The sequence below is a fragment of the Chrysemys picta genome, chromosome 16, assembly GCF_011386835.1.
Source record: "Chrysemys picta bellii isolate R12L10 chromosome 16, ASM1138683v2, whole genome shotgun sequence".
NCBI lineage: Eukaryota > Metazoa > Chordata > Testudines > Emydidae > Chrysemys > Chrysemys picta.
This window is the reverse complement of record NC_088806.1, coordinates 21,278,567-21,301,202: the sequence shown is the minus strand read 5'-3', so window position 1 is coordinate 21,301,202 and position 22,636 is coordinate 21,278,567. Positions and strand designations below refer to the sequence as shown.

Here is a 22,636-nt window from a genome sequence, read left to right as displayed (position 1 = left end):
TGTACTGCTGCCAAAGGTAGTGACCCTGGGAAACGTGGAGGCGATCATAGATGGCTTCGCAGCGATGGGATTCCCAAACTGCGGTGGGGCCATAGATGGAACTCACATCCCTATCCTGGCACCGGACCACCAGGCCACCCAGTACATTAACCGAAAGGGATACTTTTCCATGGTGCTGCAAGCACTGGTGGACCACAGGGGACGTTTTACCAACATCTACGTGGGATGGCCGGGCAAGGTTCATGACGCTCGTGTTTTCAGGAACTCTGGTCTGTTTAGACGGCTGCAACAAGGTATTTACTTCCCGGACCACAAAATAACTGTTGGGGATGTGGAGATGCCTATAGTCATCCTCGGGGACCCAGCCTACCCGCTAATGCCCTGGCTCATGAAGCCCTATACTGGCGCCCTGGACACTGAAAAAGAACTCTTCAACTACCGGCTGAGCAAGTGCAGAATGGTGGTGGAGTGTGCTTTTGGCCGTCTCAAGGGGAGATGGAGAAGCTTACTGACTCGCTGTGATCTCAGCGAAACCAATATCCCCATTGTTATAGCAGCTTGCTGTGTGCTCCACAATCTCTGTGAGAGCAAGGGGGAGACCTTTATGGCGGGGTGGGAGGTTGAGGAAAATAGCCTGGCTGGTGATTACTCACAGCCAGACAGCCGGGCGATTAGAAGAGACCAGCGGGAAGCGCTGTGCATCCGGGAGGCTTTGAAAGCAAAGTTCCTGAGTGAGCAGGGTAACCTGTGATTTTATAGTTTGTGTACTGAGAAGCTAAACCTGCCCCCGTTTCTTTACCCAGGTAATGTTGACTATCCTATCCAGTTACATACCCCCTTCACCCCCCCTCCAACACACGTGTCGAAATAAAAATAGTTCTACTTTGTTAAAGCACACCGTTTTCTTTAATACTGTTTTAGCGGGAATTTTTTAAAACTGGGACGCAGACTGTGGTGCGGGGCGGGTCTAGTGTTGTGATGCGAATGCAGCTTCTAAACTCAAGGATTGACAGGCTCCGCTGCGGTGGGATGCTTGTTTCAACGGAGCCTGTCACCCCTCCTGATCGGGACTGTGTGTATGGGAGGTCTATTTGACTTTGTGGCAGGGGGAGGACGGTTACAGATCCCATGCTGTGTGGCTCTGTGATCCTGTCTAAGGACCGGCGCTTAAGATCTGTAACTGCCCTCCCCCGCCACAAAGTCACAGAGCAACCCACCCCCCCCAACATTACATCAAAACAACCTCCCAGACTAACCGGGGCAACTAGTCACTGCATCACTGCACTGTGTATGTGCCCTGCTGCTGTGCCTGCCCCCGACTATGTACCCTGCCAAAGGAGACTGTCCTGTCCAATTTCCAACCCCCTTTCCCCTCCTCCTCCAAAAGAACATGATTGAAACAGTAGTTAACAGAAACGAATTTTTTATTATCAACTACACATGGCATTGGGAGGTGAAACTTGGACGTGGGCTTGTGTCAGGCGGGAAGGAAAGAACTTTTCAAATTTTGGGAAATGAGAGCCTTCTGCTACTAGAGCTCTCTGCAGGGGTGGAGTGAGAGTTAGCAGGGACTCTGCCGCCTCTCCTTCTTTGCACTTTGGGTGAGGTGGGTATGGGACTTGGTGGCGGGGGAGGGCGGTTAGAGATGGACTGCAGCGGGGCTCTGTCCTCCTGCCTCCGTTCCTGCAGAACATCCACAAGGCGCCGGAGTGTGTCCGTTTGCTCCCTCAGTAGTCCAAGCAGCGTTAGAGTCGCCTGCTGGTCTTCCTGCCGCCACCTCTCCTCCCGATCCATGTTGGCTTGGTGCATTCGGGTCAAGTTCTCCCGCCACTGGGTCTGCTGTGCTGCCTGGGCTTGGGAAGAGGCCATAAGCTCAGAGAACATGTCCTCCCGTGTCCTCTTCTTCCTACGCCTAATCCGCGCTAGCCTCTGGGAGTGTGATTCCAGGCTAGGTTGTGAGACAGTCGCAGACGGGGCTGTGGAAATGGGAAAAAGGGAGTGAATTCCTCTGAAAGATAAATGTAGTTGTGAACAAAGAACATAGTCTTTCTCTGTGAACAAGACCATGCACAGCACCTTTCACATGCGCACTCAGCACAAGGTCGAATTCTCGGCCTTCGCATTCTGTGCCTGGGGTCTTGAACAGCACATTTGAGAAGCGAGGCAGCACAACGGAATTTCTGTTGCAGGCAGACATGGTAAGCCGTACACTTGTGGCAGTTTAAAACTTTTATATTACCACTGGCCTCATTTCACATTTAAATCAATGTCAGTCCCTGCTGCCAGCAATCCGGCAAGCGGGAACTCTGCCCCTGTCCCACCCCCTCGCGGCTGTCCCCGGGAACGATCCCTTTCGGCTGCCCCTCTCCCGCCTCCACCGCGTGGCTGCAAACCAGCGGTGACAGTTCTGTAAAGGAACGGGAAAGCAGTCCCAACACTAACATTCCCCTACCTAATTAAAAGCAGGTCACCATGGCCGACATCACCCTGATGAGGATCTCCGAGAGCGACAAAGAGAGAATGCTCCGGGAAAGCCTCCAAAGACCAGGGCCGTATGCCGCCCTGCTGTGCAGAGCAATGATCCCCGAGTACCTGATAATCTCGTGGCGCGGCAACGTGTCGTACTTCGGAGGACCCAATAAGGCCGCTCTCCCCAAGAACCTCATGCAACGGCTTTCAAGTTACCTCCAGGAGAGCTTCATCGAGATGTCCCAGGAGGATTACTGCTCTATCCCCGCACATATAGACCGCATTTTACTGTAGCTGCAGTAGCAGGGAATACACAGTAGAGCGGCTTGTGCAGGACAATCACTGAAAACCGGACATTGCTAGATTTCTTTTCAAAACTTGCACTGCCCCTTACTAAACCGTTAAGCGCCTAGGGCACACTAATCATGAACAACCCATTCTTTTAATTGTTAATATTCCTGTTTTGTTAAAAATAAATGTTTAGATGTTTACAACACTTACTGGCTGATCCTTCACCAGATTCTGTGTCCGGGGTAATGGCTGGGGACGCTTCGTAGGGGATCTCTGTAAGGGTGATGAAGAGATCCTGGCTGTCGGGGAAATCAGCGTTGTGAGAGCTGCCAACTGCCTCGCCCTCCTCATCTCCTTCCTCATCTTCCCCGTCCCCTAACATGTCTGAGGAACCGGCCGTGGACAGTATCCCATCCTCAGAGTCCACGGTCACTGGTGGGGTAGTGGTGGCGGCAGCACCGAGGATGGAATGCAGTGCCTCGTAGAAACGGGATGTCTGGGGATGGGATCCGGAGCGTCCGTTTGCCTCTTTGGTCTTCTGGTAGCCTTGTCTCAGCTCCTTGATTTTCACGCGGCACTGCGTTGCATCCCGGCTGTATCCTCTCTCTGCCATGTCTTTAGAGATCTTCTCGTAGATCTTTGCATTCCTTCTTTTGGATCGCAGCTCGGAAAGCACGGACTCATCGCCCCACACAGCGATGAGATCCAAGACTTCACGATCAGTCCATGCTGGGGCTCTCTTTCTATTCACAGACTGCATGGCCATCACTGCTGGAGAGCTCTGCATCGTTGCCAGTGCTGCTGTGCTCGCCACGATGTCCAGACAGGAAATGAGATTCAAACTGGCCAGACAGGAAAAGGAATTCAAATTCAAATTTTCCCGGGGCTTTTCCTGTGTGGCTGGTCAGAGCATCCGAGCTCGCACTGCTGTCCAGAGCGTCAACAGAGTGGTGCACTGTGGGATAGCTCCCGGAGCTATTAGCGTCGATTTCCATCCACACCTAGCCTAATTCGACATGGCCATGTCGAATTTAGCGCTACTCCCCTCGTCGGGGAGGAGTACAGAAGTCGAATTAAAGAGACCTCTATGTCGAACTAAATAGCATCGCAGTGTGGACGGGTGCAGGGTTAATTCGATTTAACGGCGCTAACTTCGACATAAACGCCTAGTGTAGACCAGGCCTTAGTGACTAGCTGGCATGGCCATCCAAGACAAGGGTTTGTGTGGGCATGCAGAGCAGCTGAGCATGAAGGAAGGCAGGGCGAGGCTAACGTGGTTAGGAGAAGGGGGCGAAACTGACTGGTGATATATATGTCTGAGTGGAGACAGGATCAGCCTCTGTCCCCTTTGTGCGCACTATTTACTCTAGGGGGGCAGGCCCGCTGAAATCAATGCAAACAGAGCACTGCAGTGTGTGCACCAGGGATGCAGAATCAGCTCCATGCAGAATAGGAACAAGGACTGTATGCTGGAGGGGAAGGATTTGAAGCCTCACTCTCAGGTTTGCCATAACTAAAATCACAGATTCAAACCCTGGTCGCACCAGGTTCATCCTCCTGATTTCAGGAGATCAGTTCAGCTTATTCTCCAAAGTCTTTTGAATGACACTCACATTCTGGGGTGCCTATAGTCCTCCAATGTTTTCCCACAATTCCCCCCATCCCTCTGTGTCCCCAGAAGACAAGACAACTTCTCCCTCAATTCACTGGGAAAGAATCACAGAGCAGCTCAACTTCCTGCACCGCAAAGAACCATGGGATATGCTCTTAGAAATACACCTGCGTGCATGAAGCAGCAATGAAGACCAGTAACTCAGGTATGGCTTTGCAGTGTGTCTGCTCACACCTGGGCTAGGGAGTGACACTACACACAAGCTCTAGATTCTCTGTTTCCCCCCTTCCCCGCAATCACTCCCTTCCCCCCTTACTACATAATTAATAACACTCAGTACTCACATCGCACATTCCATCTTCAAAGCACTTTGCTGACATTAACTAATTAATCCTTGTAACCCCCCTCCGAGGTAGGTGAAGAGTATTATCTCCATCTCACAGATGCTAAATTGATTTGGAGAGAGGTCAAGTGACTTGGCCAAGGCCAAAAAGGGAGTCAATATCGGAGCCTGGGGCAGTCCTCCGGGGTGCCTAGCTGCCCGTCCTGTGCTCAGGCCAAACACCCCTTGAGTGAATATTAGTGAGCATGGTGAATTACATTTGCAAGTAAAAACTTCCTCCCTTCCCAGCCCAGATCAAATGCTGCACATTCATAATCCTGAGCGAATGATATTCCAGCCTGTTGCCATGGAAATAACAACGATGTTGCAGATATCACCAAGTCAGAGGTAATGAGTAAGTTACACATCAGTAAGAGGGTGCAATGAAGTCCAGGTGGATGTAAGGGAGTTAAGATGCCTTTTCTTCATTAATGTGTCCTGATGTAATGACACTGATGTAGGTAGACCAGCGTATGCCCCTACCCTTGAGTAGGTTGAGATCTAAAGGCAGGGTTTACTTGGTTCTGCCTCAGCAACAGATGGCTGGACTTGATGACTTCTTGAGGTCCCTTACAACCCTACATTTCTATGATTCTTTGTATTTAGTTTTTTAACGGGGTTCACTCACCACTCTGGTGCCTCCCGCTGGCTGTCTTGGGGATTAGCTCCGCATGTTAGTGTGCCCTCTTCAGGTGGTGCCTCACCACTGTCACTCCTGCTCTAGGACCCACGTCTCTCTAAGGACCACAGCGTCCACTTCAGTGATACAGCCCTCTGGCTGTGCCACACACTGTGCTTCCCATTTCTGGGGGATCTGCAGTCCATTGTTCAGCCACTTCCCTTAGTGGCTACTGCAGCAAATTGTCTGGCCACTTCCTTTGCTTTTGCCTCAGGACCTCAGCCTGCAAACCCCAGCAGCCAGTCAGGAGCTGTCGCTCGCTCCCCTGGTCCCTGCTCGCAGCACTGCTCTGTCCAGGGTGCTGGCAGTTCTCTCAGTCCTCCAGAGACACAGTTCTTCCTCCCTGGCTCCCAGCAGAGAACTGCCCTCCTCTGCCCTGCAGCTCCCTTTTTATATGGGCCTGATTGGCTGTTCCCTTCAGCCCTTCTCTGATTGGCTGCCTCCTGCGCAGCCTCCCTAGGGCTCTATTAACCCCTTAGAGCCCAGTATGGGGCAGGTGCCCCATCACAAGAATGTAAACTTGTTGGATTGGGAACTGACTTTTTGTTCTGTTTGTACAATGTCTAGCACAATATGGTCCTCGTCCATGACTGAGGCTCCTGTGCACTACTGTGATACACATTCTAAACAAACAACAACAACAACAAGAAAAGATATTAGCTAACACAATCTAACATTTTAAATGTATAGTGTAGACTAGGCAGCGCGTACTTTAACAAAGGTTAAACGGGGCAAATTACAGCATAGGTTCCCCATTAGGGTTTAGTGCCACTAGTTTATTTATAGATTCATAGATTTCGAGGCCGGAAGGGACCATTGTGATCATCTAGTCTGACCTCCTGTATAACACAGGCCAGAGAACTGCCCCAAAATAATCCCTAGAACAGATCTTGAAGTAAAACATCCCATCTTGATTTAAAATTGTCAGTGACGGAGAATCCACCACAACGCTTGGTAAACTGTTCCAATGGTTAATTAACCTCACTGTTAAAAATGGACAACTTATTTCCACTCTTTCTTTCCAGTATTTATCATGTGTTATACACTGCCTTGTCTGCTCTTGAGTGTTATGGTATGTCTACCCTGCAAAAAAAAAAAGTTTTCTTAACTTGGCTTAGTTGTCTTGGGTTACAATAGCAGTGAAGATACAGCAACTCTGCTTTTAACTCAAGGCCAGGCTGCCCTATCAGCTTGAGCTTGAGTAGCTAACCCAGCTTAAAAGCAGAGTTGTCGTGTCTTCACTGCTATTGTAACCCAAGTCAGCTAACATGGGTTAGCTAACCCAAGATAAGAACACACCTTTTTGCAGTGTAGACACATCCTTAGAAGATATTTGCTAACATCTTCTAATAACTTTAAATTCTAGGCAATGCTATGTCTACACTAGACACAACTAGACACAGCTAGACACAACATGGGCACTAGAGCAACCGAGATCCGGCGCTGTAGATAGACCACTGTAAATCTGTAGCACAAATGCAGTCTCCAGTGATGAAAGGGGGATTTCAGTCACTGTAGGAATTCCATCTCTGTGAGTTATGGTAGGTAGGTTGATGGAATGTCTGTGTCTGCACTGGGCGCTAGGTCAGGATAGGCATGGTGCTCAGGGGTGTGGATTTTTCACACCCCGGTGTGCTGTAGGTATGTCAATTTACATTTAGTGTAGACCAGGCCGTAGTACAGACAATGTCCTAATGTAGATGGGCTGTCCTGTCACAAAGGGGGGTTTATACCAGGTTAGTTTATCTCAGTTTTACCAGCTAAAGATCTGCTAACTGGTTGTGGCCAACTCTGGCATCCCATGGGGTTGGCCATGACCAGCGAATACCTTTTTAACACCACTGTCTTTGTCTACACTAAATGATAAGTGCTGTTTAACAAGGTGTTAATTAGCCTGGTAAGCTAATGTGTCTGTCAAATACGCCCCATTTTTTTAACATAGATAAAACCCATGGGAGACCCTGAAGACAGTAAAAAGTAAAGTACAGGATTACTTGCACATTCATATACAACCCTTTTAATGGCTTATCTTGCTACAACCAAGAGTCAGAATAAGAAAAAAATGAAATGGTGGTTGTGACACTGCATCCCATATTCTTCATAGTTATATTATGATGATGTGATTTATGGCATAATTATGATGCATTTTGTACAAGATGGGTCATGTGAGCAGTCATTGGAAAAGTTATCGTTTGCTTCAAATGTAGTTACACCTGGGTGATGCCCACTAGACAAAATGCTTTTAGTCTAGATAGCTGATTGGGAAGGGCCTATTCAGGGCAATGAGCCACTAGGGAAAACAATAGGCCTTAGGGGTTGCTTAACTCTCACCTGGTGAGCCTTCCTGAGAAGGCTACAGACAGCCTGTCAGTAATGGCTGCTATGACTCTACAAGGACATGTGACCAGGCCACATGATTCTGGACTCCATCTTGGGATGTCAGTGTTTTTCCACAAATTGAGTTTGGGACAAAGGGTTCCCGCCATATGCTAAAGCTACATAAGGCAGGGAATGACATCATCCATTGTTCTTCCCTCCCCACACAAGAGGACTCCTGAAAACACCCGAGGAACAAAGACTGAACTGGGGGAAGTGCTGGACCCAGGCTAAAGGGATTTCTAGCCTGTGTATGAGACACCTGGGGATTCCAAGCTGCACAGCAAGTGTAGCTTGTGCCTTAAGAATCAGCAGCCTGCTTGTATCATCCGTCAGGGTGAGAGATTGTTAATTCATATCCTATCTTTCTAGACTTAGTTTGCATTTTTCTTTATTTGCTAGGTAATTTGCTTTGATCTGTTCGCTATCACTTGTAATCACTTAAAATCTATCGTTTGTTGTTAATAAACTTGTTTTCGCTTTATCTAAACCAGTGAGTTTGAGTGAAATGCATGGGAAATCATAGCTCAAGGGGCAAAGGCTGTTGCATATTCCTCTCTACATTGAGTGGGAGGCAAACTGGATAATAAATTCATACTGGTTGGAGTTTGGACCAAGGCAGGATGGTACCACTCTGGGGTCCTCGGCTTGTCGCCTCTCTATTGTTGGTTCATGCAGTGGCTGGTCAGAGAGCCTGCATGTAACTGCAGCTGGGTGTGTCCTTACCTGTGTCAATGTTGAGGGAAGTGTAGGACTGGGAGTGGGTCTGCAGCTTGTCACAGCAGCACAGTGAGAGAGGAAGCCCGAGCTGCTGGGTCAGATGGCTCAATGGTACCCAAGTTCCAGGTGGCACCCAAGGGGGAACCCGTCACAATGGTAATTTCCTAAACTGCACCCAGAACCCAGGCTCAACCCACTGACAATGCTGGAATGAACTGCTCCTCAGAGTAGATTGAGATGATCACAATGGCACTGTCCTTCATCTTTGTGAAGTCACCAGTGAAATAGCTAATAGTTTTAACATTTCAGCTGTCATCATTAGGATTCAGAGATAATACTTTATTGAGTAAATCGGGAAGTTCATAGCTCTTTCTCTCTCTCTAGCACTATTGTTCCAGGCTCTCTACAGACTCAGGCAGAAGTCACTGTGTTGAACAACACCTGAAGGTTGCCTATATAAATAAATACTGAGATTCTGGAACACAAGATGGTGGTCACTATAGAAAAGTAGCGGCTCGCTGAGCCTGTCTACAGAACCCTCTTCTGGCCCCTCTGCAGATGACACACACAGAGGGAGACTTCCAATGGACTCCAGAGACTGAGCCAGGCTGACAGGGAGAACACAGCTCTGCTTTCAATGGCAGCCTGAATGAACTCCAGACCGGGCAGAGGAATGGCAAAGGCATTTGAGTAATTCATGCACGGTAATGAGCCTGTAACAACCAGCCCTTCTCCTGGGGAGAATTAGCTAAGGTTAATTAGATGTCTACAGCAGTGCAGAAGAGACAGCCATTTTGAGTGACTCCCATTCTGCACCCCTCTGGTAGGTCACAAGCCCTACTATTGAACTCCTGACCTCATAGAGTTCCTCACCTTTCCAGGAATAGCCCCAGCCCTGACACGCATTATAAACCCATTGACCCAATAGACCGAGTGCACTGGGTGGCTTCTCTCTCTTCCTCCAGTGAGCGACGTGCAAAGTAAACTGGCACAACATTAGTAAAAGAGACGTGATTCACGCTCGTGTTCCTCCCCCCATGCCCCAGGAAAAGGCTCCTTAAATCAGGGGAACGACTCAGCCTCTGTGAAGCATCCCAAGCGTGGCGCTGGGGCCTTGTTTTGTTGCATACTAAACAGCTCAGTTGCAGGAATCACTTATTAGATGGGGGTGGGCAGAAACTGGCGTAAGATGATCTTGTTTATCTGACTGCAGGTTTGCTAGGGTGCCATGGCTAGTACTTAGTACTCAAGGGACGCAAGCTGGCTTTTCACACAGCATCGGAGAGGGGTGCGGCTGGGATAGACCTAAGAAGAGAGGCAAGGTTTGGTAACCTGGTGCAAACAAAGACAGCAACAGAGAAAGAGTGACATGGATCTATGCCTACGTGGTGACAAGCATTAGAGATTAGATAGAGAGAGAGAGAGAGAGAGAGAGCTAGCCATCGATCAGCTGTTCGTTGACTGGCAGGAGGCACTCGGGAAGGGCAGAGAGGAGCCAGCGGCAGGTGGGGAGAGAAGGCAGGAAGATGCGGAGTGAGGGCAGGACCTCGGGAGAAGAAGCAGAGTAGGGGCAGGGCCTTGGGGAGGAGCTGAGGTGGAGCATCCTCCAGGAAAAAGAAAAGTCAGCACCTATGGATGGATGGATAGACAGACAGAGGGAGGGATGGATGGATGGATATTGGAAGCAAGGAAAGAAACAGCACCAATAAAGAGTCTGCAAAAGAGATGGAGAGTTTGTTTGAAGGAAAGGGTGGTTTTAACCTCTCAGCTCTTCATTCTTAGCTCCAAAGCACTTTCACCGCTGAATCAGTTTGAGGAGCGTCTCTGCTGCATACCTTGCTTACTGCAGGGATACAAGGCACAATCTAAATTCACCCTTTACCTCTTGATCTGGCCAGGAGCCAGTCTCTCTCGGATATGAAGTATTCAAACACGCGGAATCAAATTTATCCCTGCTGTAGTTCCAGGAATTACAACTGGAGTAGATTTTGCCTGTAGTGACCTGGCTTTGTCTCTGCCCCTGTGCTGAGTCTGGCATGAGGCCTGTGCGGTCCAGTCTATAGAGCACTACTCTGGGAGTCCAGAGACCTGGATCCTATAATAATAATAATAATAATTAATGGAGATATCCCATCTCCTAGAACTGGAAAGGACCTTGAAAGGTCATTGAGTCCAGCCCCCTGCCTTCACTAGCAGAATGAAGTACTGATTTTGCCCCAAATCCCTAAGTGGCCCCCTTAAGGATTGAACTCATAACCCTGGGTTTAGTAGGCTAATGTGCAAACCACTGAGCTATCCCCCCCCCAGGTGAAACTCTGCCACGAGCCTACTGGGTGACCGTGGGCAAGTCACTTAATCTCACTGTGCATTTCTTCCTCCTCCCACCTGTTGCCTGGCCTGTCTATTTAGTTTGTAAGCTCTTTGGGGCAGGGACTGTGTCTCTTCCCATGTGTTTGTACAGACTCTAGACCAATGGAGCGTGCCCTGATCTTGATTGTGGACTCTAGGCACTACAATAATAATAAATACTAATAATAATAATGAAGTGCACCTCCTCTAACATCATGGGCCCTAATCTGAACCCTGGCTACCACAACCCCTCTGGGATAGATGGGTTTTATCTTGGCCTCTCTTAACACCATATCCCTCCATCCAGTCCTTTCCTCTGGTAGCAACAAATGCAGGTGTCTCCTGGAGCTATTAACACTTCGAGCTTCTATCACATTCTCCGGTAGCTTATTGCGCAGGTTCGTTGTTCTGTGCCTGGAAATTCTTCCCTGGGACTTACACGCCAAGAGAGGGAACCTGAACAGAAGCAGCGCTAGCAGGGACCGGCAAAGCAGAGGCTGTAGTCAGCGACGGGCACAAAGCCAGAAATGATGTTGGTTAGACAAGGCCAGAGATGACTGTGGAGAAAGGGGCTGCTCGCTGTGGATGTGACACCCCACGGAGAGGTGGGTAACACCTGCCGTCTCACAGGTACATTCCCAATAGCTCGATCTAAGCGTTTAGATACCACAGTGAAGAGCAAGGTATAAGCACATAGACCGAAAGGCGAGAGTTAGGCCATACTGCCTCACCCAATCACATTGGCTCTATTTCATCGCTATCCCAGCGCCTGGCCAGGACTGCCGTGTTGGATGTGAAAGAGCTGGTGACAGCTCAAACTATATAAGAAACTGGAATGACTTTACCTAGATATTCTCGTCTGGTTCAGTAGCAGCCCTGTCTAGTGCAGGGCCCCCAACCGGCAGCTGTATCAGTGTTCCCGACTGAATTTGAGGCTGTAGTTTTCCTGTGGATTGCCGACATAGTCACAGTTGCCTCGGCCTCCAGACCTCACCGTGCTGTGACCATCACGCTCTTGAAATTCACTCTGACGGCAGCTATTGCAGAATGCTCTGGGGTGATCGCTTCACAGCCTTCACTGGGGTGACTCAGTGCTACTAGATCCCGGCCAGCTGCCTCTTATCCAACAGGACTTTCAACAGCTAAAGCCACCTATCTCACATGAGCTCTAGGGAGCCGGGCCTGCTGAATGACTTCCATTGCAATCTGGAGTGGGAGGCATAATCCACATAAGGGCCCGTGGCTTTGCAATTCTCTGCCCCTCTGCCTTAGCCATCCCCCAGAGCCCGAGCAGTGGGGTCCTGCAGGGCACCTTTCCCTACCAGTGGCATAGGCTCGCTGGGCTTGACTCTTCTGTACATGGCAGCCGTCAGTGAGGTGCTGGGATTTCAGGTTCTGCTCTGGCTCAGGCATGAAGCCAGGCACAGATTCTGCGTTCAGTTCCCCTGCAAGCAACCCAGACGCCTGGGGCCCAAGTGGCCAGAAAGCGAGGGCCTGACTCTTTCCCCACTTATGCTGTTTTCACAACCATGCCACATGGGTTGCGATGGGGTTAGTCCTGATTTACACCAGTACAAGTGAGGCGGGAGGAGTGAGGCCTTAGAAGTTATTCTTATTCTCATGTGAAGAAAAGGGGCTGACGCCACCAAAGGAAAATTAATTGGGCAGAGTTCAGTGTTTGAATCCAAACAGACACACAAAGGAAATACAAGGCGGCGTGAACACGCCGTAGGCCCAACGGTCCCATTATCTACACGGCGCACACCTTGCAGAGAGGCTCATGGGGCTGCGTGCCTCCATCCCGCAGGACCGCATCGGTGCCATATGTGGGGAGAAGCGCCCTGGCTCTGTGCCGCTTGCTTTCCTACGGCTGGGTAAGATCTCAGCGCTTCCCCCTTCCACCTGAGCCACACAGCCCGCAACTCCAGCAAGCAGGTAATTAACTATCAAACAATGGCAGGATTTGCAGATTAACACGACCCAGGAAGGAGTGGGAAAACTCATTTTCACCAAACAAAGGGGGAGGGAGTGATTAGTTGCTCTAGCGACAACAGAAAGAGTCAGATAGGGCCAGGGAAACTGATAAAGAGATGGAAAAGTGCTAATATCCCCTGGTTGGTTTGTCTGAAGCACTAAAATTCCCTTGTTTTCTATCATGCAAATGTGGTGTCTAAGTGAAATGCAACCCCAGCCAAGGCGGTGCTTCCCTCACCCTTCTGTTTCCAGTACCGAGATAAGGCCCACTTTCTTTACCGCATCTTACAAGGCTGCAGGAGCCTTTTGCAGGCAGAGGAGAGGGACTGTTACATATATAAATAGAGGTTTCCAGATGCCATCCTTCCCCCTCCCCTTGGTAGCCCCTGGAAGGGCTGTGTTTGCAAGACTTAAATGTTTAAGAGTCCTATGGGGAGCAGGGTGAGCAGGTGGGGGCTAAGGCTGAGACACAGTAGGGGCCAGAGGCAGGTTTGTTTGGGATCCCCAGACCAAGGCGCGTGCCCCGGAGAGTGCAGCAACCACCCAGGTGGCTGAAAGGAGCAGGCAGAGCTTGGAAGCATTTGCTCATTAATTAGACCTGCAGGGGGAACGTGAAGATGAAAGGAAGGAAAGCTGTTGTGTCCCAAAGGCTAGTGGGTTGTGTGTGAAGTCCCCTTATTCAGAACTCAGAGAGCCATGCCAGGTTCCTCTGCGTGGTATCTCATAGATGAGGAGCTGTGGCCTTGCATTTTGCAAATGAGTCTCTTCCAGGATTCCGGGGGGCAATTACATTTTTGTGGCATATCCTCTGGTCGTTCCTCACCCCAAATCCCTCTCCGCTCGGAGCCCTCTGATCCTGACTACCCAAAACATTGCCAGGAGCCCAGGAGATGAAGTCTTTTGCGCCGGTGCCTCTTGATTCTATTTAACACAGTCCATCTATGCACGGCGGAACTTTCCCTGAGAAGAAACCATGCTCAACAGGTACAATCTGTAGGAGATTTCACTGAAACCCAAACACACTTGGTCAAGTAAAAGAAAGGCAGCCTCCCCTGAACAGTCCATTTCAGTACCAGTAATGAAAAGGCACCATTGATCCTGCAGTTTAGTTTCAGTGAAGCTCGAACAAAAGTGAAAGGAGATCTGATGAGTCACAAAGCTGGGGATGGGGCACAGAGCTCCCGAGATCCATCACTCTGATAAAGTCAGGTGGAGCTGTGGGTGCTAAGAACCTCTAACACTTTGCACCTCGCTTGTTGGTTTGCAACCAGCCCAGTTCATGAACAACCAGCCATCAACGTGTTTTAAAGTGGCCACTGAATTTGCGTGTTTTAATTTTTGGGGGCCCAGCTTGAGTCTCAGAGTTGCTTTGGAGTGCCCACATCCCCAGTGGAAGTCAGTGGGAGCAGCAGGTGTCCAGCACCCCTAAAAATCAGGTCCATGGTGTCTTCAGTTGAGTGCCACAAAACTGAGGCCCCCGTAACCAGTGGCCACTTTTGAAAAGGTGAGTTTTACTGTTCAGTGGCCTGGGTGACCTGAGTTTGGTTGATTGTCATCTGTCTCTTCATGGACAAGCGTCCACATCACAGAGCTCACCACCATGCAGGGTGTTAGTTAGCTCCCTTGCTGGCATTTCAAGCAGATGGGACAGGGGCTGAACTATCTTTTCATGACAGGGTCATTCCCTCCTGATATGGGCTGAGGCTCCTTGGTGGTGGGATTTGCTATTCCTGCTGAAGCCCTTTCTTTTGCAGTCTTTCTTTTGCATTTCTATAGGAGGCTTTCCGCCTCCAAGACTGTCAACCCAGCACTAAATAGGTACCATACCCTCTTCCCGCTGCAATGTTCCAGGATACCTTATACTTGGCTACCCCACTAAGGCAACTTCATTGCGTATCCCTGGATTACATGCATAAATCACAGGAGCTCAGAGGAGGTGGAGGAAGCGGACATCCCAGACAGAAGTGGAAGATCTCATGGCTCTAGAAGGTTGGATCCTTAAGAGAATATAGCCTGACTCAGAGCAGAATTCAACGGCTTCTTGAGAGGTCATAAGAACATAAGGTCCTGGTGCACTTGCTTCCAAAATTTTGCCCAAAGACCCTTTCCTATGTCCTAGAGCTTTGGTTGTGGCCACTTGGTATTATCATTTGTTTCAGGCTATTACCTTAACTGATCGTATTTAAAATTTGAGTAATTTCCCTGCGGTTAACCCCAGCAATGGGACATTATTAGTTAGCTGAGATGGGACTCCACTGCTCTCAAAACATAGAATATCAAAGTTGGAAGGGACCTCAGGAGTCATCTAGTCCAACCCCCTGCTCAAAGCAGGACCAATCCCCAGACAGATTTTTATCCCAGATCCCCCTCTCAAGGATTGAACTCATAACCCTAGATTTAGCAGGCCAACGTTCAAACCACTGAGCTATCCCCCCTCTAGAACTCACACCCCTGGCTTTAGCAGGCCAATGCTCAAACCACTGAGCTATCCCTCCCCCCATGTCCTGCACAGAGTCTGCTAAAGTCTTCAGAAGGTTTGAGAACGAGATGTGGAAGGGCTAGAGTTCAGCCAGTCTGGGGAGATTTCAAGGCCCGGTCTCCAAAAGGAGTCACATGGGTGAAAGCTTGGGGTGGGGGGTGGGGGGTGAGGGATGGACAAAGTGGCTCAGGTGTTATCATCGCCAGCTCAGATAACTGTTTCCATTTTCACAGCAGCGCTGGTGCTTCCTGCCCTGACCTCAACCAGAAGCAGAAATGCCAAAATTCCATAAAGGGAGAGGACTAAAAAACAGGGACTGAACACCCCGGCCCACCTCTCCTTTTGGACCCTTCCAAATAAACGTCACAGAACGACAGGAGATGCTCACATTCTGCAGTCGGAAAAGCAGCTGTTTGCTCTTCCCGGGATCTGCAGCTCTTGCTGTCCAGAAGCTGGCTCACGGCTGGGTTTGGGTTTGTTTCCTGAGACTGGAGATGAATCCCCCTCTTCCTCATTTTAGTTTAATAAAAAAGTTGGCTTGGGAGTGAGTTGTCCAGGCAGGACACCAGGGGCCATGGTATTGGGTCCCACAGATGGACTCAGCACTGACAGTAGGTCTGACACTGGACCACAGAGCGCCACCCTTTACACAGAGTGAGGAGCTGCACTTTCAGAGACTGTTTTTTTACAGGCAGGTTATACTGGGTCATATTGTTATAGGACACGTTTTCCAAGGGCAAGACCTGTTAGTCCCGACATCCTGGCTGAATTCTACTCTGATCACTACAGTCTGCCTCCCTTGTACTTTTAATTGGATACAATTCTTCTTCACTTCCTGCCCTAAGCAGCTATGTGGCACTGCTGCGGGCTGTTAAACTGTTGCTGCATTCCACCCCAGCAGTGGCCGCCTTTTGACGATGAGCTAAGTGATTCCTATAGAAAACATAAGGCCTGATTCTACAAGGTACTGAATACCCTCAACTCCAGCCGACCACAATGAGAGCTGAGGGTGCTCAGCGCCTTGCAAGACTGGGCCCATCATTTGTGAACCGCTTGAGGATCCTCCAGTGCTTTGGAGTGATGCTCTAGAGAAATAAGACAGGATTTGATCTTGGTATCCAACACAATGGAGAGAGGGGGCTGGATGCTAAGGATATGGAGAAAGTTACATCAGGAAACCTGGCAGCAGAATCAGGGTGGATCCAATAGAATTGTGTTGCGTCACCTCGGTGCCTGATAGCAACTCCAGAGCTTTCAGGCGACCAATTCAGCTTAAGAAACTCAGGCAGGTAATAACAGATGGCAAGATAAACAGCAAGAATTTGGGGTGGCGATGCATCCGCTTTCCATTTCACAGCTCACGGAGATGGGGAAAGTCCGGCTCTGTTTAGTTTGCTCGATTGCTTTAAAAGGAAGGAGAAGGAGGGAGGAGGGGGGAAAAAAAGCTCTGAAATCTTTTTGGCCTTCTATTCATTAGGCTGTCAATAACGCTCAGCCCCAGCATATCGACAGCGGATTAGCACAACGCAACTCTGTGTACCGGACCAATGCCTTTTTAACCCAGCTTGTTGCCAAATCAATACACCCATCAGCATTTGAAAATTAGCCCGAGATGAGATTCCAATACTCAGGCTGGTGTGTCATGCTAAAAGGGCTCCCATCCAACTCGGAGAGAAAAGACTGCTAGCAAGGGATTAGAAGTTTTCCATTAATCCTCACCCAGACTGTCCTCAGCTAAAACAGCAACGTATCGCACCATGCACACTCCTTCCTGCCCAATACACACCCACACAGGTTCCTTCAGCACAGACACACGTGCACATATATAAACACTGGTGAGTACACACGTTCTGAAGAGCCTTGCATGGTGACAGGTTTCATGATGAAACCTGTCACCATGCAAGGCACTGAATTTAGCCGTACGTTCTGAAGAACGTGCATGCACATATGGCCTGAATAGTAGGCACACATTGGGTTGTGCTGCTAATCGGGAAGCAGATCAGCCTGCTACCTGATGGCGTACAAACCGGTGAGAAGCAGGTTGATGACCCTCAGCTTGTCAGCCCATCCCTACAACGTAAGTGTTTTCCAGTGCTACACCCCAACTAGTGACTGTGGTGGTGAAGAGGTTGATAAATTCTACTGCAACATCGAGCAGGAGCTAGCAGTGGTTCACCGCAGAGACAGCTTAATGGTATAGGGTAATTGGAATGCTTGCACTGGTCCTGAGAGTTACGCAGAATGGTGCAGCTGCGTTGGGACATTTAGCTACACCGAGACAAACAGCAGAGGACTGCGACTCATGCAACGTGCAACTAGAAATGACTCAGTCTTAGTGAAGACTTTGTTCAAGCACAAACCGGCAAGGAGAGGGACTTGGACATGATTGCATTTGTGGACTCAGAACAAGATCGCCTTTGTCATGGCCTCGGAGAGAGGTAGTCTCAGTGGGGTGGGGAATCCATCCTTCAAGAAGGCCGACATAGGATCTGATCATAAATTAGTACTGGCCAACATAAAGAACAAACTGGGAAACAAGAAAAGAGCAGCAAGTACCTCGGAGTCCATTATAATGCTGACTAACTGAAAGTCTGTCGAGCACAAGTGGAATTTAAGAGGATGATTAAACAAAAGCTCCAAGCACAGGTCAGGCACAGCACATCATCTCCTGATGCATTACAGAGACTATGGATGGTCTTCTGGGGAAATGGATCCTAAAGAAGAAACCTTGGATCACGGAGAAGATTATTGAGTTATGTAATCAACAAAGGAAGTTAAGAGCACAAAGGAAGACCGACGAAACTGCAAGAGAGCAATATTCTCGTTTAACACAAGAAATAGGTTCACTGATTAAAGTGACAAAAGAAGACTAGCTTGAACAAGAGTGCTTCAATATACAGAACTCCTTTGCAGCAAATGCCCCTAAGAAGGCCTATGACACCATTAAGACCCTTTCAAAAGGTTTCCCTGTCAGGAAAAAATATTGTTTCACCCAACACTTTGGGTAGGTATTGCTGAGAACATGAACGAAACAAATTCTAAGTTGGAAGTGAAAGAGGCAGGGGGAAGCTACACAGGGATGGTCTAGACAGTATTTGGTCCTGCCATGAGGGCAGGGGACTGGACTCGATGACCTCTCGAGGTCCCTTCCAGTCCTAGAATCTATGAATCTATGAAGCTTGACTTGTCCTGGTGAACCTCCTCCTATGTCACAGTTGAGGATGCAGTGCGGTCACTGAAAAAGCAATGGAGTAGATAACATAGAAGCAGAACTAATTAAACGTGGCTGAGAGGTACTCATCCAAGCACACCATAAGTTTGCCAATGTGATTTGGGAAGCTGGAAGATGCCCCAAGACTTGGACATAGTCCCTGATGGTTCTTATTAATAAAAGGGGGCACTCTGTTGTTTGTGGAAATGACTTCATCTCATTATTGACACGCCCTAACAAAATAATTCTGCGCCTCATTCTGAAGAGAACTGTGCCCAAGACAGAGAACTTTCTGGCTGAAGAACAAGGTTAAGACCCAAAAGAGCTACAGTGGAGCAAATATTCAATCTGCATGTGCTACGTGCCAAAATGCTGGAGAATGATGGGAAGGTAGTACATGTCTTTGTGGATTTTGTGGAGGCATTTGACAACATATGGCACAAACCTCTTGGGCCAATCCTGCAGCTTGTTGAGGAAAATGGAATAAAACTGATAGAAAATATCTGTGGAAAAATGACAGCTTTGGTGTTTGTGGGCTGTGAGCAAAGTAGCTGGATTATTGGGGATAGGTGTTAAACTGGGCTGCATGCTATCACTCTCGCTCTTCAACCGTGATGTTGAAGACATTTTAAGAATTGCCTCTGATGGAAACATACAAGAGAGTATACCCATTGGCGGATGAAAAATTAGTCATCTATGCTTCAGGAATAAAATGGACCTGATTGGATCACTGCAAGAAATACTGAAAAAATTGGTAGAAAACTATAGTGGTAGAAGCAGAAAAGTTAGGTCTAAAGAGCTCACATGGAAAGACAAAGAGAATGGTGACATCTAAGTGTGTTGAAAAGCCAAAGCTATTCCTACTCAAATCTAAGGATATACAGTGTGTTGAACACTTCAGACACTTGGGTCGTATGACTACAAGGTACACTACACATCATTCAGCCATCCAACACAGAAATCAGACTCACGACTGCGGCTCCAGCAATACTCAGACAACTTTGGAGAAGCAAAGGTATTACCATGAAGTGTAAAACGAAATGGTAGAGTCTCGTCTTCAGCCTCTTGCTATGTGCCTGTGAGACGTGGATGCTAAGGGAGCAGGACGTTAAGAGGTTTTCTGCCTTCAAATTGAGATGCTACAGGTGATTGTTGCACATTAGCTAGACCTCGCATATGACTAACGAGAAGGTAATCGCCCAAATGTATAGCAGAACTAGAGTGATTTCTGATATCATTAAGGTGATCAAACAAAGATGACTTGTCTGTGGGCCACATGGGTCAGCTGAGTGGAGGAAGATTGCAGAAGCAAGTTTTGGAGGGACTGGTGCCAGGGGGCACCTGAGGCAGGTGTGGTCTGATGATGTCACTGACTGGATGGGACACAGAATGATGTTTCTCAAAGCTGTGTAAAGATGGCAAACGTGGAGGAAGATTGCGGGCCCGTGACTCCCATGTGCTGTGTTTACTGTACATTGGGATGTGACTCTATGAGAGAATGGACGTATGGACACACAAGTGAGCACACGCAGCCTGACTAGCGTGCATGCACACACTAGTGAGTGCACACATAGAAAACACAACTCTCCAATACAAACATCCTCCCTACACAGAGAATTCCCAAAACCCCCGCAGAGCACACAAATCTGCTCTCAACACACACAGATGGGTCTGATGCTCATTTCTTTCTCCCAGCACGGATGTGCTTGCTTGCTCTCCTCCCTCTCATCCTCTTTCCACTACTTCAGACATAATTTGCTTTGCTGTTTCCCTCCAGCGTGAGAAAATAATGGTTTGAACAGGGTCTGTGTCACACTCTTGAGCAGCTGAGGTTGAGGCCTGATGCCTATTCAGAGGCTAGGCAACCCCTGTCCCATCTTCCCAGAAAAAAATAAAACCCATGGACTTTGCCCAATTCTGCTTGGACTGCCTGGTCCTCACGATCCTGTTCCACTTGGGGCTAAAAACCACCACCACGACACTTGGACTCAGCTTTAGGCCGGATGGGCAGGCTGTGTGGGCGAGCCCCGGCTGGCAAAGAGCAAAGGCAGCTGGTGGAATGGGAAGGGAGATGCTGTTGTTTGGGAAGAGGGAGACTAGGATGGAGCTACGGGGACAAGGGAACAGGGAATAAAGGTCATTGTGACAACTGGGAAGAGGAGTTGCAAGGGGCCGCTGGGAAAAGGAACCAGGAGAGATGGGAGAAGAGAAACCAAGGAAGCAGGGCAATAAACTCCTAGCAGCCCAAGAAGGCCTGTCTCCCCTGGGCCTTACCTTGCACAATGAGATGCACCCGTGACGTTTTGGGGTGATTGTCTGTCTGCACGGAGCAGGTGTAGGGCCCCTCATCATACACGTCCACATCCCGGATCTGGATGCTGTACTCGGTTTTGGTGTTGGACATGAGCACCACCCGGGGGTCCAAACACCATTTGTCATTGCCAGCGTAGAGGATGCTGCTGCGATTCAGCCAGGCCACTCGAGTGACTCTGTTATCCACGGAGCACCTGAGGGGAAGGAGAAGAATGATTCATTAGCACATCGCCTCTCGTGGCTACGCTCGCCCACTGCCGCTTTTCTGTCTGTCCTTTTCTTTTTTTAGCTTTGCTGTGAGCAGCAGTTTCGGAGACCCAGTAGCACTGGCCTCCCAGGAGGAGAACGTCAGCACTTTGCCTGCTGTGCTCAGGGCTTCTTGTTCCATCTAAAATTCTACCTGAGCCTCAGATCAGTTCAAGAGGATTTCCAAAAAGATTCTCAATTACTTTAGAGTTACATGGCTTGTGCTCCTTTCAGTCCATTCCCAAGCGGCTCTTTGGGCCCCTTCATTCATCCCGAAGCTGCCTTTTACAAAGTGCATACAAGCCAGCTTAATTACAGCCTCAAACTTTTGTCCAAATATCAACTCAAACTTTTTTGGAAACTTCAAATCTCTTTTCTCCCCCAGCAAAACCTTATTTTTCATTTCCCCCAGAGATCTCCATTTCCCTGCAGCCAGGAGAACAAAGGGTGAAGGGAGCTAGTCTCTCACTGTTTCTGGAAGCAGGAAAGAGAAAATATCTCCTGTTCTCCTAAGTATTCCAGGCAGACAGTCTCAAAAAAAAAAAAAAAAAAGGTCAGGACACTCATCCAAAGAGAACCTTTCAGCTTCCTAAAGTTTACCCATTGCAAGCATCCTCTCTTCCTTTCCCTCATCCACATCACCATCATATCATCTTGTTAGCAGTCACTGTCACTAACTGCCTCTACCCATATCCCTGACTGCAAAATCAGAGTGCTCCTGTTTCACTGCGACTTCCAGGAGTCTTATGGTAACCCACGAACCCAAGCCCCTTATGTGACAGGAGAACATTCAAGCATCCGAGCTGAATACAACTGTGTCCCTTTTAAAGCATGTACAGTATTTAACGACTTTTATAACCCAGAGAAAGAGTTTTGTTAGACGACAGTGACAGAGGATACACCCGCGCAGCCTACGATCCCATGTTTATATTCTCTCCAGTCAACTTCATTACTTTTTCGAGCAGTGGGTATGCAAATTAACTTGCACGTTACCAAGCGAGGGAGCAGCAGAGATCACAGAGGTGGAACATGGAAACCTCGGTGAATGGACGTCAATGGAGTGACAGCAAGGATGAATGTGGCCCCAGTGTGGGATCTGTCAATGAGTTTTTGTGGCACTGGACATCTTCTGGGGACCTCGGCCTTCCTCAGTGTCAGCATATTGAGGATGCTACCACAGGCTAAGTAATAAACAATGATAAAAGTAACATGGAAGACAAATAAAGTCACCATTAAAATTCATGTCTCTCTCTGTCACCACTCTCTTGTATGCCTCTATGCCCCCAGCCCTCCCATTTCTTTCCCCCCACTATATCTAGTACTCTGCTCTTGACCTGTCATAGTGCCTGCTGCCCAGAAGGATGAATGAGTTCTCTTGTAAAGTTATCTGTGAATGGACACATTTTGAAGGAGGGACTCATGGACCCATATACAGAGGTACCACATCATCATGAGTGGAATCCGCTTGAGCGTGAATCTGAATAGCGTGAACCTCCATCGATAGCGGACAGAATGAAAGATCCAAAATCACAGCC

At 48.7% G+C, this 22,636-nt stretch overlaps 2 protein-coding genes across 28 annotated transcripts in view; both read right to left on the bottom strand.

Moving 5' to 3' along the window:
- The window catches only part of NTM (neurotrimin), a 678,721-nt gene that overhangs the window by 112,853 nt on the left and 543,232 nt on the right, over positions 1-22,636 (bottom strand). For all 27 annotated transcript variants that reach the window (XR_010593317.1, XR_010593320.1, XR_010593311.1 and 24 more), the window contains one exon: positions 20,817-21,049. Coding sequence is in view for 15 of the 27 variants with exons in the window: in XM_065570617.1 (XP_065426689.1) it covers positions 20,817-21,049 (233 nt within the window). In the remaining 12 variants the exon portion in view is untranslated. The remainder of the gene's footprint in view (positions 1-20,816; positions 21,050-22,636) is intronic.
- On the bottom strand, positions 1,407-3,952 carry LOC135975921 (uncharacterized). The gene is made up of 2 exons (XM_065569302.1): positions 2,971-3,952; positions 1,407-1,976 (listed from the first exon to the last, which is right to left on the bottom strand). Exons 1-2 carry the CDS (start codon positions 3,545-3,547, stop codon positions 1,501-1,503), a joined length of 1,053 nt encoding a protein of 350 aa, XP_065425374.1. The 5' UTR covers positions 3,548-3,952; the 3' UTR covers positions 1,407-1,500.

Excerpts from the sequence above, each read along its gene's own strand:
- LOC135975921 (XM_065569302.1), bottom strand. The coding sequence starts at position 3,547 with ATGCAGAGCTCTCCAGCAGTGATGGCCATGCAGTCTGTGAATAGAAAG. Across the intron at positions 1,977-2,970 it reads ATCTGGTGAAGGATCAGCCA|CCCCGTCTGCGACTGTCTCA; the intron begins GTAAGTGTTGTA and ends CCATTTCCACAG.